The sequence below is a fragment of the Rhinolophus sinicus genome, linkage group LG09 (genome assembly GCF_036562045.2).
Source record: "Rhinolophus sinicus isolate RSC01 linkage group LG09, ASM3656204v1, whole genome shotgun sequence".
In the NCBI taxonomy this organism is placed as follows: domain Eukaryota; kingdom Metazoa; phylum Chordata; class Mammalia; order Chiroptera; family Rhinolophidae; genus Rhinolophus; species Rhinolophus sinicus.
This window is the reverse complement of record NC_133758.1, coordinates 24,722,868-24,738,212: the sequence shown is the minus strand read 5'-3', so window position 1 is coordinate 24,738,212 and position 15,345 is coordinate 24,722,868. Positions and strand designations below refer to the sequence as shown.

Here is a 15,345-nt window from a genome sequence, read left to right as displayed (position 1 = left end):
CCCTTGGGCAGAAATACCTAGGTTTTATTCTTCTGGAACATTTTCTCTGGTCCATCCTTCTAGAAGATAGACTGGTTTAAAAGAATGCTAGAAGTTTGCCCTTTCTCTGCTGGTGACAACTATCTCAAATCTATGCCGCCACCCCCCACCTAGGGTGATAATTTACAGACCTCCTCCTTTCTATAGATTGAAATGGTTGGACTTGGTAACAGTTCCCCAATCCCAACCTCATAGGGATTTCTAAACTATATAAATTATTTATCAGAACTTCAGAAATATAAACAGAAGGAAGGAGTAAGAGAGATGAGATACAAATCTCTAGAGCCCAAGACAAGGGAGCTGACAGTAATGTAAAATTTACGAAGACTTAGTTGTGTTGGGAAATGCACCAGACGCTATTATCATTCATAGATAGGGCAGTCATCAGGTGTTCAAAGACGTAGGTTCATCATATAAAACTAGGTGCCAATTACTGTTTCCTAGATTACATTTTCTAGCGCGCAGAAGAGTGATGGAAAGCAGTATTCACAGGGTCTTCCCAGGCTTGGAAGTGTTCCAGGGATCAGGAGCTGCGGCAGGCAAAGAATGCACACGTGGCTAACGGTGCACTAACCCATTTTAACAGGACAAAGGCAGAGTATTAAATACTAGAAACGGAGAGGAGGAAGCAAAGACCAGTTCTTTGACTATAAGAGTCTGTCTTTATATCATATCTAACTCTGGCTTTATTTTTTGTTGTTTCTGTTTTCTTAGATTTTATTTTTTTCCTCTCAATTTATGAATGCCTCATATGTGGATTTGATTTTAGGGGTAATATGAGATGGGGGAAAATAATTAGTCTGTGCCCTACTCCCTAGAAGTGGAGGGTTGAGAAAACGTCCAAGGGACAGCATGGCAGCAGGTTCTAACAAATGACGATTACATGATGGATGTCTTGATCCCAGGGTCTAGGAGCAAGAACAGTGATGTCATTGTGGGTTTGAGTAAGGTTCTGGCCCCAAGCAGTAAAAGAACCCACAGATACAATATTTTGAAAAGCTGAAATTTCAGTCCACCAGTTGAAAATTTATAATCTCTAAATTATTTCCAGTTGTATCTGTGTTACTTTGTCACATGTGTCTTCTCATCTAAGATTTTATGATCCCATTGTTCAGCTAAGTGAGTCTTCTAGTTAGGTGTTAGGGTACCTTGATTCGTTTCTGCATTCTCAGAGATTAGCAATGGCCAAGGCCCTTGTGAATGAAAGAAAACTAAGTGCTTGCATATTCAATGATAACTATGCTCTTTATCCTTCCTTTTCTCTAACGTATGATTAAAAATGGCCCCTAACCTATGAATATTAGTGTGATGGATTCCTTCTCAGGCTTAGTGATCTACTGTTCATGGCTTTCGATTTAATACTTGTCTATTAAGCACTCAGAATTGTTTTCTCAGGTGGGGTGGTTTCTGAGCCTGAGTTAGAGTAAGCCAGTTCACACAATGGGATAAATGAGTTGATGGACAATTTTAATTTATGTGTTGATCCATTGTAAAACAAATGAGAAAAAAAGGCCCTCTGGCTAGTAGTACCATGTTTTCCTGAAAATAAAACAGGGTCTTATATTAGTTTTTGCTCCAAAAGACTCATGAGGACGTATTTTCAGGGGATGTCTTATTTTTTCATGTACAACAACCTACATTTATTCAAATACAGTCATGTCATTTTCTTCTGGAACATCGTTATAACGTACTAAATGCGTCCGTCTGGGTGACGATCTTAACTGGGGCTTATTTTCGGGGTAGGTCTTATTTTGGGGAAAACACAGTATTTGTTTCATGGTTTGAGTAGGAGGTGATAGGACATCCTGGCTACATAAGAATTTAGGGTCTCCGGAGTCAACAAGCCTCTTGTTCTTCAGATGGTCCCACTGTAGGTGAAGCCATCCTAAGAGGGACTCTTCACTGAGAAGGAGCAGGGTGTCCTTTTCTGAGTATGTGGACCACCGAATTCTCGGCAGCCTCTCTCCTCCTGCTGCAAAGACAGTAAATACCCCTTTGCCTCAGCCCAGGGACTTCACTGTGATAATTTTGCCAAAGCCTACTGGGGCAGAGCACTGTACATATGGGAATATTTTAGTTCAGCCCTCCAATGATCCACTGCCAGTTCCTATTATTAATAATTCCTATAAGGGTCCTCTGTGGAATATTCAAGAAAAAACACCAAAACTTCCACATTTAAGGAAAAACCAGGGGCAGATTCCTGCTCTGAATTGTTTCCTGAGCTTCCTCATTATTTACTGAGATTCCTGAAATGCAAACAACCAGAGTCTTATCAGGCAAAGGCAGATCCCCTGAGCCTTTTAGCATTCTGTCTGCAATTTTGAATATTTCTCTATATCCAGACAGCATAGCAAATGAAGCTGGACTCTTTAAAGGGAAATAAGTCCAATGGAATGTCAATTTTATTTAGTCATATATTGTAAAAACTAAACAGCATATCCGGCTGATTGACAAAATCCATCCAACTGTTAGGGGCAAAACAAAACTATCTCAAGAGTACAGTTATGCAGATCTTGCTTTTACCTACAGGCAGATATAGAGAGAGAGGGAGGGAGGGAGGGAGGGAAGGAGGGAAGGGGAGAGAGAGAGAGAGAGAGGTGAATTGAAGCAGAATGCAACATTTGGAATCGTCCAACTGATAAAATGCAGAGAGAGAGAGAAAGGGAGTTAAGAAGTAAAGCTATCATGTCATGTTTTCTCTCTTCTTCTTCAGTGAGCCTTTTAACTTCTTCCACAGGCTCTCTTTTCTCTTCAGTTTCTTTTCCATCAAGGATGGCATGGACTCCTTCTTGCGGATTTCCCTCACTAAACCATGATAGGCATCATCAATGCAGAACCTGAGGGCCGCAGAGGTCTCAAAAAAAGCACAGTTGTATTCTTGGGCCAGACTCAAGCCTTCTTCTGTAGAGACCTAAGGGAAAAATAAATGATATTAAAAAGAGAAGAAGAAAGCGATGCTCAGATCAAAAAGCATGTTTTCTACCAGGGCTGTGGGCCTATTACACGAAAAAAAAAATAAAAAATAAAAATGGGAGACTGTGTTTTAAGGGAAGATATCTAGAATTTCTGAACCTGAAGAGCAAATGAGAAATCAGAATTTCTGAAAGAGCAACTAGTTAGAACTTATTAAAAGTGGAACTGGAAATCAACTCTCGAGAGCATAGTGATTAAAAACATGGCTTTCAATTAAAGCTGCTTGGTTTCCAATACCTGATATCCTACTTTATAGCTTTGCAAACTTGGTAAATTTCTTAACCTTTTGGCCTTAGTTTTCTCATCTGTAACATAAGATGATAAAAATACCTTCCTTAAAGTCTCCGTTAGCGTTAAATGGGATCATCAATACAAGGGGCATTGGACATGCTGAGCACATATTTAAAGCTCTATAACTATTTGTTGCTATATAGTCCAGAACTTTCAGTGAAGAATAAATCAGAATGAAGTTGTCATGAAACTTGAAAGACAACCTTCTAAAAAAAACAAAAAGCAAAATACCACCATTATGACAAACAAGCTTTTCTCTAGTAGAGCTCTTCAGAAGAGTCTTAGAGTTTTTGGGGGTTTGTGTGTGTGTTTGTGTGTGTGTGTGTGTGTGTTTTGTTTTGTTTTGTTTTGTTTTGTTTTGTTTTGTTGGCACTTAAGTGTGTTTTGGTTCATGTATTGCAGTAGTTCCTCTACAGACGATAAACTGACTGAAGTCAGAGACTATGCCTCCTTTGTCATCCCTTTAGTGTCTACCACAGTGCCTGGTGCCTACATCACCATTACAGGAATTAAAAAAGATGACTAGTAAAAATACCTGGGTTTAATAAGTATTAATTAAGATATAAACATAAATGATTTGCAAATATTTGAACAGTGGATTATACGTCACTGTAACCAGGTGATAATAATCCTGCTCAAAATTTAGCATTCCTGTTATTCTCTATTAGATTATTGGCACTACTTTTACTCAATATGTTCTGACTGCCTTTTTGACTTTACTGGCCTATTACTTCCTTAAAATTACCCAGATGTTTATATATTTGTGTGTTCACTTTTTCTGACAAATGGAAGTCTATAGTGAACTGGAAACTCCATGGGTCTGGAACGTGAGTGACTGTGGGTGGGACATGATGGTCCCATGATACAGAACAGGTGGGCAAGGGGTAGAGACAATTTTACCCACATCCCAGTAGTCAAAAGACACCTAGAATCAATGAAGCAAGCTATACCCTCAAATAATAATGAAGAAGGGCAAGAATGGAGAAAAAACAAAAAATTGTAAAGAAATAATAGAATCTACCAAAATCAATTATATGTAAATACAGTACACTTTCCAATTTAAAGAGACAGATTGTCAGACCAGATTTTTTAAAAAAATCACGTGTAGTTGAAATACCTTATATGTAAGGATATAGAAAGAGTGAAAATGGAATGGAAATTTATGCAAAGTTATCTATTATACTGACAGAATATCAAAGTAGAGTAAGTTAAAAAAATTACTAGAGTTAAAGGGATATAAAGTTAAAGGGAGATATTTTATAATAATGAATATACTTATAAATTTGTATTTACTAAAAATCATAGCCTCAGTTTATAAGAAAGAAAAGTTGACAGAACTTAAATCCAAAATTACAGTGAGAGATTTTAACACATCTTCCTCAGCAGTTGAAACAATAGTAGACAAAAAGTCAGGGAGGATAGAGAAAATTTGAACAAAACAACACAGTTGATCTAATTTACACGTATAAGATGCTGTATCCAACAACTGAAAAATTTGCATTCTGTTCTAGTGAACCAAGAGCACTTACAGAAACTGGTGTCTTAAAACGTTGCAAAGAATTTAAGTCACAGCACATCCCCACACAAACGGAAATAAGCTAGAAATTAGTTTTAAAAAGAAAATAACTAGGAAACCCCCAAATATTTTGGAAAAATAAACTTTTAAATAGTTAATACATCAAAAAAGATATTACATGAAAATTGGAAAATATTTGGAACTGACTGATAATGAAAATGCAACATATTACAACTTGTGAGATACCTCAAGATTTGTGTAGAATGATATTTATAGTATTATATGCATGTTTGAGAAAAGTGGAAACACTCAAAGTTAATGATCAAAGTATCAACATCAAAAAGTTACCAAAAATAAAAATAAAAAAGCCCAGCAAATGAAACCCAAAGAAAGTAGAAAATAGGAAAATTTAAAGATAAAGACAGAAATAAATAAAATGGAAACAATCATGCAGTAGAGAAACTAAATCCAATCTGAGTTTTTTTGTAAACATATTAAATTGATAGAGCCCAGGCAAGGCAAATTAAATGTAAAAAAAAAAAAAAAGAAAAAAAGAGGGAGGGTACAAATAAACACTATCAAGAATGACAAAGTAGACATTACTAAAGTTCCTACAAACATAAAAAAAAGATAATTAGGAACCATTATGTTTGTGCCAATACATCTGACAAGTTAGGTGAAGGACACATTCCTAAGAAAACTGATCAAAACATATACAGGAAGAAATATAAAATCTATATTATCCTATACCTTAGGGAATTAAACATGTAATTAAGACCTTTCCACAATTATTAAGTCTCTGTGACCAAAAGCCTTCTTTGATGAATGTGAGTGGATATATGTACCAAAAGACATGAACAAAAATGTCCGTATTAGCATTATCAGTAATAGCAAAATAACCTAAAAGCAACTCAAATGTTACCGTGAATGAATTTGATGAATAATTTGTTGTATATTAATATAATGGAACACTGTTAAATGTAAATGAATAAACACTATTGTATACAACTTAGGTAAATCTTACAAACATAATAGTATTTCATGAAATAAATCAGGCCTTAGAACATTTCTAATAAACTTTTAATTTTAGTATAGTTTTAGATTTATACAAATGTGAGAAAGATAGTACAGATAGTTCCCATATACTACCCCACACCCAGTTTCTCCTATTGTTATTTTAATACTGTACACAATTACAATTTTACAATATTTAAACACACAAAATGATTCTTTAGTGTTAGGAGTCAATATAGTATTTTCTTTGGGAGGTGACATAAGGGAGTCTTCTGGATGCTTTTTATTATCTTTCTTGATCTGTAGGGTGGTTTCAGATGGATTTACTTTGTGATAATTTATAAAATTTTATAATTTGTGTACTTTCTGTATATGATATGTAAATTAAAAACTCAATTAAACACAGGCACTATAATACAAGGCACCTCCTTTGAATTTGGAACATCATCTCATCCTCAAGTACAGTAATATTTCCATAGCTAAATATTTCAACATTCACGGAATTTATATAAAGTCTCTAATTGACTCCGTTGACATCGGATCACGTTTTATCACAAAATGAATCGAATCGAGTCAGATTTTGCAAACACATTAAGAAAAATTTTTACTTTTTATTTTAGATTTCTGAAATCAGATTACATTTTGGACTTGTATTATGTTTTATTGTGGGAAGATTCAATATTATAAAGATTACAAATTATCCCAAATTGATGTGTAATTTCATTAAAAAAATATATTCAGATCCTGAAATCTTTTGAATCATAAAATGTCATACAGAGATAGTAAAAGTTATAGGGAAGAAAAAAAGTAAAAATAGGAAAAGAATATTTGAATTTTAGTAAGAAGGAGGCAGAGAGAACAATAACAGTGATATTGAACTCACCCTGTTACTGCTCTCTGTAAAGCTACACAAGTTCAGGCATATTTCCTAAATGAGGAGTGGGGTATTAGTTAAGGACTAGACAGATAGCCCAATACAATGCAATAGAGGACCTAGAAACAAAACCAACATACATATGGGAGCTTGATATGTTATTAGGGTGGCATTCCCAGTCGGCGGGGGAAGTGAAGATGCGTTCAATAGCACCTTGACATTAAGTTATCATTTTGGATTATTTTTGATGTATGAAGATTATTCCTCCCAAAACAGGAAGGTAATTTTCCTTTGGGGAGAATCGAAGTAAAAAGGGATTTGAGTTAAGTCTTTAACTAAATTTGCAATATTTTTTACACATGTGAAAAATCTCTCTATACAAATATACATATTTTATAAAACGTTTCCTAATTATGAGAAGGTAACCATTACAAATAACTCATTGGAAACATCAAAATTCAGTTAAAAGAAGTCCAATGTAACAATCAACTCTCATCTGAAATTAAATTTGAAATCAAATTCCATGCAAAGATTCTTATTGAAATTGTATATAGCAAAACACCTTTAATAGGTGACATAACTATATATTATATTATTTGTAGCTGGTTAAAGTATATTTAACTCTGTAGCTACTAGTGAGTAAGTAATTTAGAAATTATGAACCCTCTATTTCAAAGCATGAAATGTCATTGCATGTATTCTTAGATTCATTATCAGAGCATACATTTTATGTTATTTAATTTAATAATTCAGTAATTTTCACATGCATTATAATGTAATCTAAATGGAAATGAAACTTAGTAAACCATTTGATCGCTTCCATATTTCCTTCAAAAGTTCTTACTAGATCAGTGACCTAAAGATTTTATTTTTTTAAGAAAAACATGAAAGCATACTTTAAAAATAAATTCCCATGTTTCAATAAATTGCATCTCACACTAGTATTGGCAAAACATAAATTGGCCATCCCTACCTTTGATGTTGTAATAGATATACTATAAATTCAGTGGAAGAACTTGAGTCCAAACATGTTAAGAAAAAAATAAGCTCAGCAAACAATTTTTTAGATTCTGGGCTTTATACTTAGTAATTATGATCAGTTTGAAGGCCATAAATATTTCAACAGTATCATTGGGAATAATTTTAATCCAGTAATGGTGCTTTGACTGGTTCAGAACCAGAATAACATAACAATAAGTAACAGCTTTTATATTATGGTGTAAAACTTAAAAGAATAAGGTATGTTATACCTTATTATCCAACTTTTAAATTAAAAAAAAAATTTTAAATCATATATATTCACCCACATCATACAGCAACTGCTAAGAAAGAAGTACAGTGTTAGAAAGGAATTTTTTTTTCAATTTCCCAAATGAGGTATTTCAAGCCCAGAAAGGTTAAACAAAGGGTGCAAGGTCACACACATATTTAAGTAAAATGACAATCAAATTCTACTTTCTTCCATCAAGTATTGTTTCCAGTCCTTCTTGCTATTTCTCATGAAGTCTTTCCAGTTCCCTTGATAGTATTCCACATATGTAATTGATTGTTCTGATGTGAGATTTTACAACATAAGATGGTTCTTAAATGGTAAACCAATGGGATAGACTATTTTATGTTTCATTTACGTAGAAAAAAATTTAAATAAGTACAGAAACATTAGGAAAAATAAACATTGTGGATAGACTATTTAGGGTGGGGAAGGAGCAATCAATGCATATACAATTATGCCACCACGTCCCTCAGTGGCAAAGAAGGGGACTGTGATTAAATGTGCCACCTGGAAGCCTTAGAAAGCATTATGAGGGAAAAAAAAGGAATACAGAAAAATGTTTCATACAAGTAATAGGAAATTTCAATAACCCAGGGGAGCCATCTTTTTAATATATATGACCTTCTTCACTGAGGAAGATCACTGTGTAATATGCCAGGTACTCCCTGAAATGCAATTTCCCATTTGCCACAGGGGGTATTAGAACACAGCCTCAGCTGCATGAGGGTTAATGAGACTATTGGGGAACAATGGCAAGCAGAGCCTGTCCTAGTCCAGGCTCAGCTGCTAGTGGGCACCGACAGGCATACTGGTCAATTACAGAGCTCCATTCCCAATAATCTGCTGACGTCATTGCTGAACTGCATTGCTGTTTACACCTTTTTATCTTTTACCTGAACTGAGCTTGGTAAAAATAAACTCAGTTATTGTAAAGGTATTTGGGGTAATGGTGGTTGTCTAGGAAGCTATATAATTCTTAATAGGACAAAGGGAAGCTGATCCTGCTGTGCTATAATTGCTAACCTTGCATGATTGGCAAAAAGATGGGTCTAGCTCTTCCAGGAGAAGCTTTGTAAGCAAAATATCTTCATAATTAAACCCCCTGTTTAAACATTTAGTGTACAGAGCAAACTTTTGGGGATTTGTTTTATATTTCGTAATGTCTCCATGTCTGTGTTTCATTTCGTTCTTACCCATGGAGCTATTAATTTTCATTATAAAACCTGCATCATCAAGGTCACAGAAATCAGTTTCTTGGGAAATTTGGGACCAAAACATCCTATGTGTTAACATAAAGGAAAAGCTGCCCAAACTTAGATTGCTCAGTTTTCATTTTGTTTAGTGATAGAATCGTTTCTAGTTCGTTTTAACGATATGAGTCACTTTGCCAGTTTCATTGACCAGCTCCAATGGAAATGCTTTTGATTTATTTAACCCGAGTTATTTATTTACTTATTTAATTTACAAGTTACTTATTATTATTTTTTTAGAATTTAAAGATATGTGCATAGATGTCATCTCAAACTCCTTGCAAGGAAAACCAAATCAAAGGAAAGCACTGACAAGAGTGTCCCACCCTCAGCTTTAGTCACTGACACACAGGAAACTCATTCTTGACAGACAAAACTGGGCTTACAGGGTGTTTCATCCCAGCACGCTCCCTCTGTCCTGCTATATTTCTCTAATTCTCTTTTCTAGATGGGCAGAAAACAAATCTGTGACCTAAGGCTAGGTTCAACTGGAGAAGAGATGTCAGTGTTTTCTTGGCAGGTGCCTCTAACTTTTAGGAGCCATTCTGTCAGAGCCTCCTTCTTTTGTCTCTGCAAGCATCCCTCTGCCCTTTTCCTTGGTGAGGACAAGGAAAAGCATTCCACACCTTGTCTTCAAGAACAGATTCCCGCCCACTTTCCAGTGCCTGAAATTTTCCTTTATAGACTGGCAAGGGCGTGGAGATTGGGGAAAGGTAGGATAAAAGTCAACAAAGACATTTTGGTTGCCCTTTTTTCTTGGAGTCTCTTTATAATATGGAATACCTTTTACATCTCATGACCTACAACTCCTCTGCACAAATATTGCCATTTTGCTTTTTTCCCCTGTCTAGTAACCCTTCCATTTTTCTTCTCCTGCACCTCTTCCTGACCAACTCAAGTCTTCACAGAGCATCTCAGGCTTGGTGATCTCGGTGGCCTCTGCTTTGCTCTGTGACGTATCATCCATGAGGGAAGTTCATGGGCCTTACAATTTAGTTGTTTCATCTTACCAAACAAACTGAATGGCAGCTGAAACCGTATTCTATCCGTTTGTATCCTCATCATGTTTAGCCACAAACTTTGCAGGTAGCAGATGCTTCTTAAATATTTAATCTTAATGATGGTGATGATGACATCCCATAATCAGTGGTGACCACAGAGACCATTATAATGAGTCCATCAAACTGCAATTCCAAAAGCCAGGGTATTAGTTCCAAATTTACTTGTGCCATAGTATGGGTTTCTGCAAGATACTTGAGAAAATCTTGCCACAATAGATGAGAGGATGGATTCTGGAATCATTACTAATTCCAAATTCTGACCATACCATTTCTTAGCCATGGGCTCTTGGGGAGTTGCTTAGTCTTTCTTCTGTGCTTTAATTTCCTCATCTTTGAAACCTCACCTCATAGGATTGTTAATGGGAGTCAATGAGCTATTACATGCAAAGCACTTAGCATAGTTCCCGGCATACTGTATGCACCTAATAAATGTTACTTCTTTTTTCTGATGTTTGAAGCGATCAAAGGAAATTTTCAACTCCTTTAGACTAAATGTTGGCCCTGCTTAGATTTTTTTTTTATGCTTCCCACTATGACCTACAAACCCTGCCTGATGTGATCTTTCTCCACTTCCCCAACCCAGTCTCCTCCCCTCACTCATTACATCCAGCCACATAGTTCCACATACACCCAGTGCAATGTTCTTGACTAAGTATTTGCACATGTTATTTCCTCTATTTGGAATGTGCTCCCCCCAGTACTTTTCCTAGTTGTATTCTTGTCATAATTCATGTCCCAGCTTAAATATACCTCCACTGAGATACCTTGCCTAGCTATTCTCTAAAAAATATCATGCACATTGCCTATAATTCTATCCGGTTACTCTGCCTTATTTCTTTTGGGACACTTAATTACTCTCTGAAATCATCTTACTACTTAGTTCATGTGTTTATTTTCTCTTTTTCTCCAGGACGGTGTAAGCTTTGTTACTGTAGGAATTTTGCCTTGTTTATCACTGAACCTGGTCCCAAGCATAGTGGCTGGCACCTAGTAGGAACTCAATATTTGTAGAGTGACACCACTGGAACTCTGGCTATGGGAATACAGCTGGGATTACAGTAAATAGAGGAACTCATTGTCAGTTAGAACAATAGGAAAACAGAAAGGAAATTTCAGATCACGGTGATCACTACCATGACAGCAGAGTGTTCTGGCAGGTTTAGAAGTAGTACCATCGGACCTTATTAGTGGTTCTTGGCTACCTGAGGGAGGGGATCTTCATAGGAGACCTGAAAGACAGCTAAGAATTACCTGGGTTGGTGGGAGGGGGTTGGGTGTTCAGGAGCAGAAAGGAGTCTCAGATAAAAGGACTAACAAAAGCCTAAGGCAGAAGGGCTAATGGCACATCTGTGGATCATCAGCATTCCATGTGCTTTAGACCAGAGCATGAGGGAGGAAGGAGTGAATGAAGAACACAATCAGAGGAAATGAATGCGCTTAAATGCCTATTTGACTTAGCGCCATATGAATTTGGTACCCATCAATTGTGTAATCAAATAAATAAATAAATAAAGCCTATTTCTCGAGTACCTACTCTGTGCACGGAAATGTAAAAGGTTTTCTCTCTCTCCTGCTATTCTGGAGAGATATTGATCAGATGGACAGAAAGGCAGGACATAATAAATTAAATGGCAGAGCCAGTTTTTCTGAGGTACAGGATGGTAATGGCTCTAGGGTAAAGGGTTTAGACTGCTTTGTACAAGAGACATTTGAAGTCTCCAAGGTCTTGTGCTTTTCATCCAAGAAGTTCTGGTATGCTGGGGGGGAAGGTTGCCATGGCAGCCAGTAGTTGCTATGAAAGGAAAAAAGAGAAGGTTAATGCTAAATATTTTGCTAACAGCAATATCTGGCTTTTTCTTTGAATTTTTCTCCTCAGGGTCTCACTTTTAAGATATCTTGTTAAGATTATAAATCAATAAACTTAGACAGTGTATGAAATATATATGCAGGAATATGTATGCATAAGTATACATATATGAATGTGGATGCCTAAGGACATCCTCATATATTTGCACTAATAAATAAATGTGTGTATTTGATGTACATTAAATGAATGGTTCTCCTAGGGGAATTAGTTATTATGAATATTAAGTTTCTGAAATGGCCAAAAATTTTACTCTTTAAGCATAAAAAATATTTCAATGGTTAATTAATTGCATTAATAAATTTATATTGGTAAAATAGAAAGAAGGAACTATGTCTTATACTTTTAACACATAACAATTATAATTGAGTAATAAAATGTGTAACTGTATAATGCCTGGATCCCTGTAGAATATAAGACCATGAGGGCAAGGAACATTGCATTCCCGACAACACCTCAGTGTTTTTTACATGAGCCATGATCAGGAAGTATCTTTTCTATCTCTTCTTTGAATGTGTGGGTGAACTAAATATAGAAAGGTGACCAAGGAGAAATCAATGAATTATTACAGCAAAAACTCTTCATTAATTAACTAGAGAGCTCAGAAACTAGAATCTCACTGGAATTGCAGAAGGTTTTAAGTCATCCCCAGTAAAATTAATTTTGAGTGTCACAAACACCTTATTACATACATTCTCTGTATAAAACTGCGTGTACACTACAGAAACTCTAAGCAGAAGAAAAAGAAAAAAAAAGAGGGTTGGGTTATGATGCTTTCTTGAGTGGAGTCCAGGTATCATAGTGGCAGATGACCCTGATGAGGGCCAATAGAAAGCCAGAGACATGGAGTTCCTCCAGGCTCGTGGTCAACCTGTGTATGCTTTTGGATTATATTTGGCATTGGTGTGCCATGAAAGCAAAGATGAACCTGAACAAAATAGGTTTGGTGTGACTTCTAATCCTGGTATCTACAGAAGGCAAAAATGAACCAGTGTCCCTTATTCTCTGGCCTTACATACAGGGAGCTGAGTATTTTTTGAAAAGAAGAATGCATAAACCTGTGCTTATTGGTATTACTATAAATTGAGTTTTCGATAGCAGAACCACTAATGCCCTTGTCAATCATTTTACTTAGGTTAGCCAGCATGCTTTCCTATTACTCATTTAGTAACGACTCTTTAAAATCTGTACTACTCTTCTTAGGTCTTTAACACTACCCTTTTCTGCAGATGCTTTTGCCTTCTTACTTCACCCCGACGAGGAAATCAAAACATCCAAAAAGAATGACTATAACACCTAGAAGCATATCTGTATCATTAGATGTCTTACTCTCCCCAGACTCAGATGAAGAGAAGTTACTCATTGAGCTAAGTCTAATACTTCCATCAGGGCTCTGAGTCCTCTTTCGTATCTACTTCAGTCCTGCACCATTCATTGTCCCATCTGTCCCGTATTTTCAGTCTTCCTTTCTAATAGCCCCTTTTATGTTTCCGTGGAAAAATATACACGTCACCGATTTTAAGAGTTCAATTCTATTTGCTTTCTTATATCTATCCTTCTAGTCACCATCAAATGTAGATGATTCAGGGAAGTATTTGTACAATGTTAAGAAGAGGAAGAATTGTGCTGAGGCAGGAAAGTGGTTAGGTGAAGGATGCACAATCTCAAAACATAACGCGTTTGTCTTAATCACGCCTGATTTGCCATCAACATTCACAGTCTGGATTCTGCCCCCCTTCCCACCCATTATCCAAAAATGGTTTTCAAAGGTATGAATATCATCTCTGCTGCCTAACCCAGTAGATGCTCCCAGTGATCTTTCACTATCTGTAACATTTGACAAATTGACTACTCCCATCTTTAAATGCTTCACCTTTGACTTGGTGACCTCCTTCTTTTCTGATTTTTATAGCCTCTTTCTGATTACTCTTTGGGAATATCTTGTCTGAGTGTCCTGAAAATCCTACTATTCACTCACTTCTCTGGTAATTACGTGCCCATGGATCATGTGGGTGACTTTGTTTCTATTCTCATTTGATGACATCTCCTCCTTATATATTCTTATTCAAATCCATAGCTTTAGTCATTATTGTGCTCATGAGTGCCATATTGATGTCTTCAAACTTCATCTCCCAGTTGAAGTCCAGAATCACATGTATGACTGTCTGCTGGGGGGAATTCCTCTGGAATGTTCCATAAGCACTTCAAAATTAATGTAATAAAATTAATTATATTTTCTCCCAAATGGTATGTCTTGGCTAATGACACCAATATTCCCAGTAATCCAGGTGAGAATCTTTGAAGTCTGTTTAGATCCCTCTATCTCCTACATCCCTAAATCAAATTGTTAAGCAAGGTATTTTATTTCTATCCCTTTATTCTTGTATGCTGGCAGCCTCCCACTGCATTTGTATGGCTATTGCCTTAATTCAGGGTCTTGTTTATTTATCCACTAAACAATTTTCCCACCAGATTTGACTCCCCCACATCTATCCTTCACACCATATAGCCAGAGGGACATTTCCGTACCTGAAGGCAAATATGTAGCTCTCCAATTTAAGATGTTTCTGTGATTCCCCATCATTATACCACAGTGGGTGCCACATAATAAGGGCTCAAACAATAGTGATGTTATTCCTACAGCTATTCGTGCTAGATGAAGTCAGGTTTACTTCTTACTCTGGATAAGTAACTCTGCCTCTCAAACCTCAATTTCCTCCTTCATTGTGCAGATTACTGTAATTATGTAGTCATGTGGCCAGCAACCTTCTAGTACACAGAATTTACTTAATAAATATGTACTTAATAATAATTACTAATGAAGCACTGGATGCTTAAAAGAATCAAAGCCATCAGTTGGGCTATGACTAAAATGAAAGGGTATGGGATATCCTCAAAACAAAAGAATTGAGGATTGCGGTGGGGTTACCTTCAAGCCACCTATTCATCACGTATCTCTGTCAATTACTAGTTTCTGCAGGTACACGTTTATTACACATCCCTCTGTGAAGTGACCCTTTCTGTCAAAGGTTCTTAAATTTACCTGAAAGGGAATTTGAATTTTAGAGCTGAACTTGTCCGGAGGTGCCCTACATTCCAAATTCCTTTTTATATAAATGAAATAAAGTAAAACAGTTTGGGAATACCTAGATTTCTGAGAGAGTATATTTCTTCAATGTTGGAGTCGGCA

General features: G+C 36.2%; 1 protein-coding gene across 2 annotated transcripts in view; it reads right to left on the bottom strand.

Moving 5' to 3' along the window:
- Nucleotides 1-2,423: 2,423 nt before the first annotated feature.
- Nucleotides 2,424-15,345, bottom strand: part of RIT2 (Ras like without CAAX 2) — a 303,120-nt gene continuing 290,198 nt past the window's right edge. For both annotated transcript variants that reach the window (XM_019739662.2, XM_074340045.1), the window contains one exon: nt 2,424-2,950. In XM_019739662.2, coding sequence (XP_019595221.1) covers nt 2,723-2,950 — 228 coding nt within the window. In that variant the 3' untranslated portion in view covers nt 2,424-2,722. The remainder of the gene's footprint in view (nt 2,951-15,345) is intronic.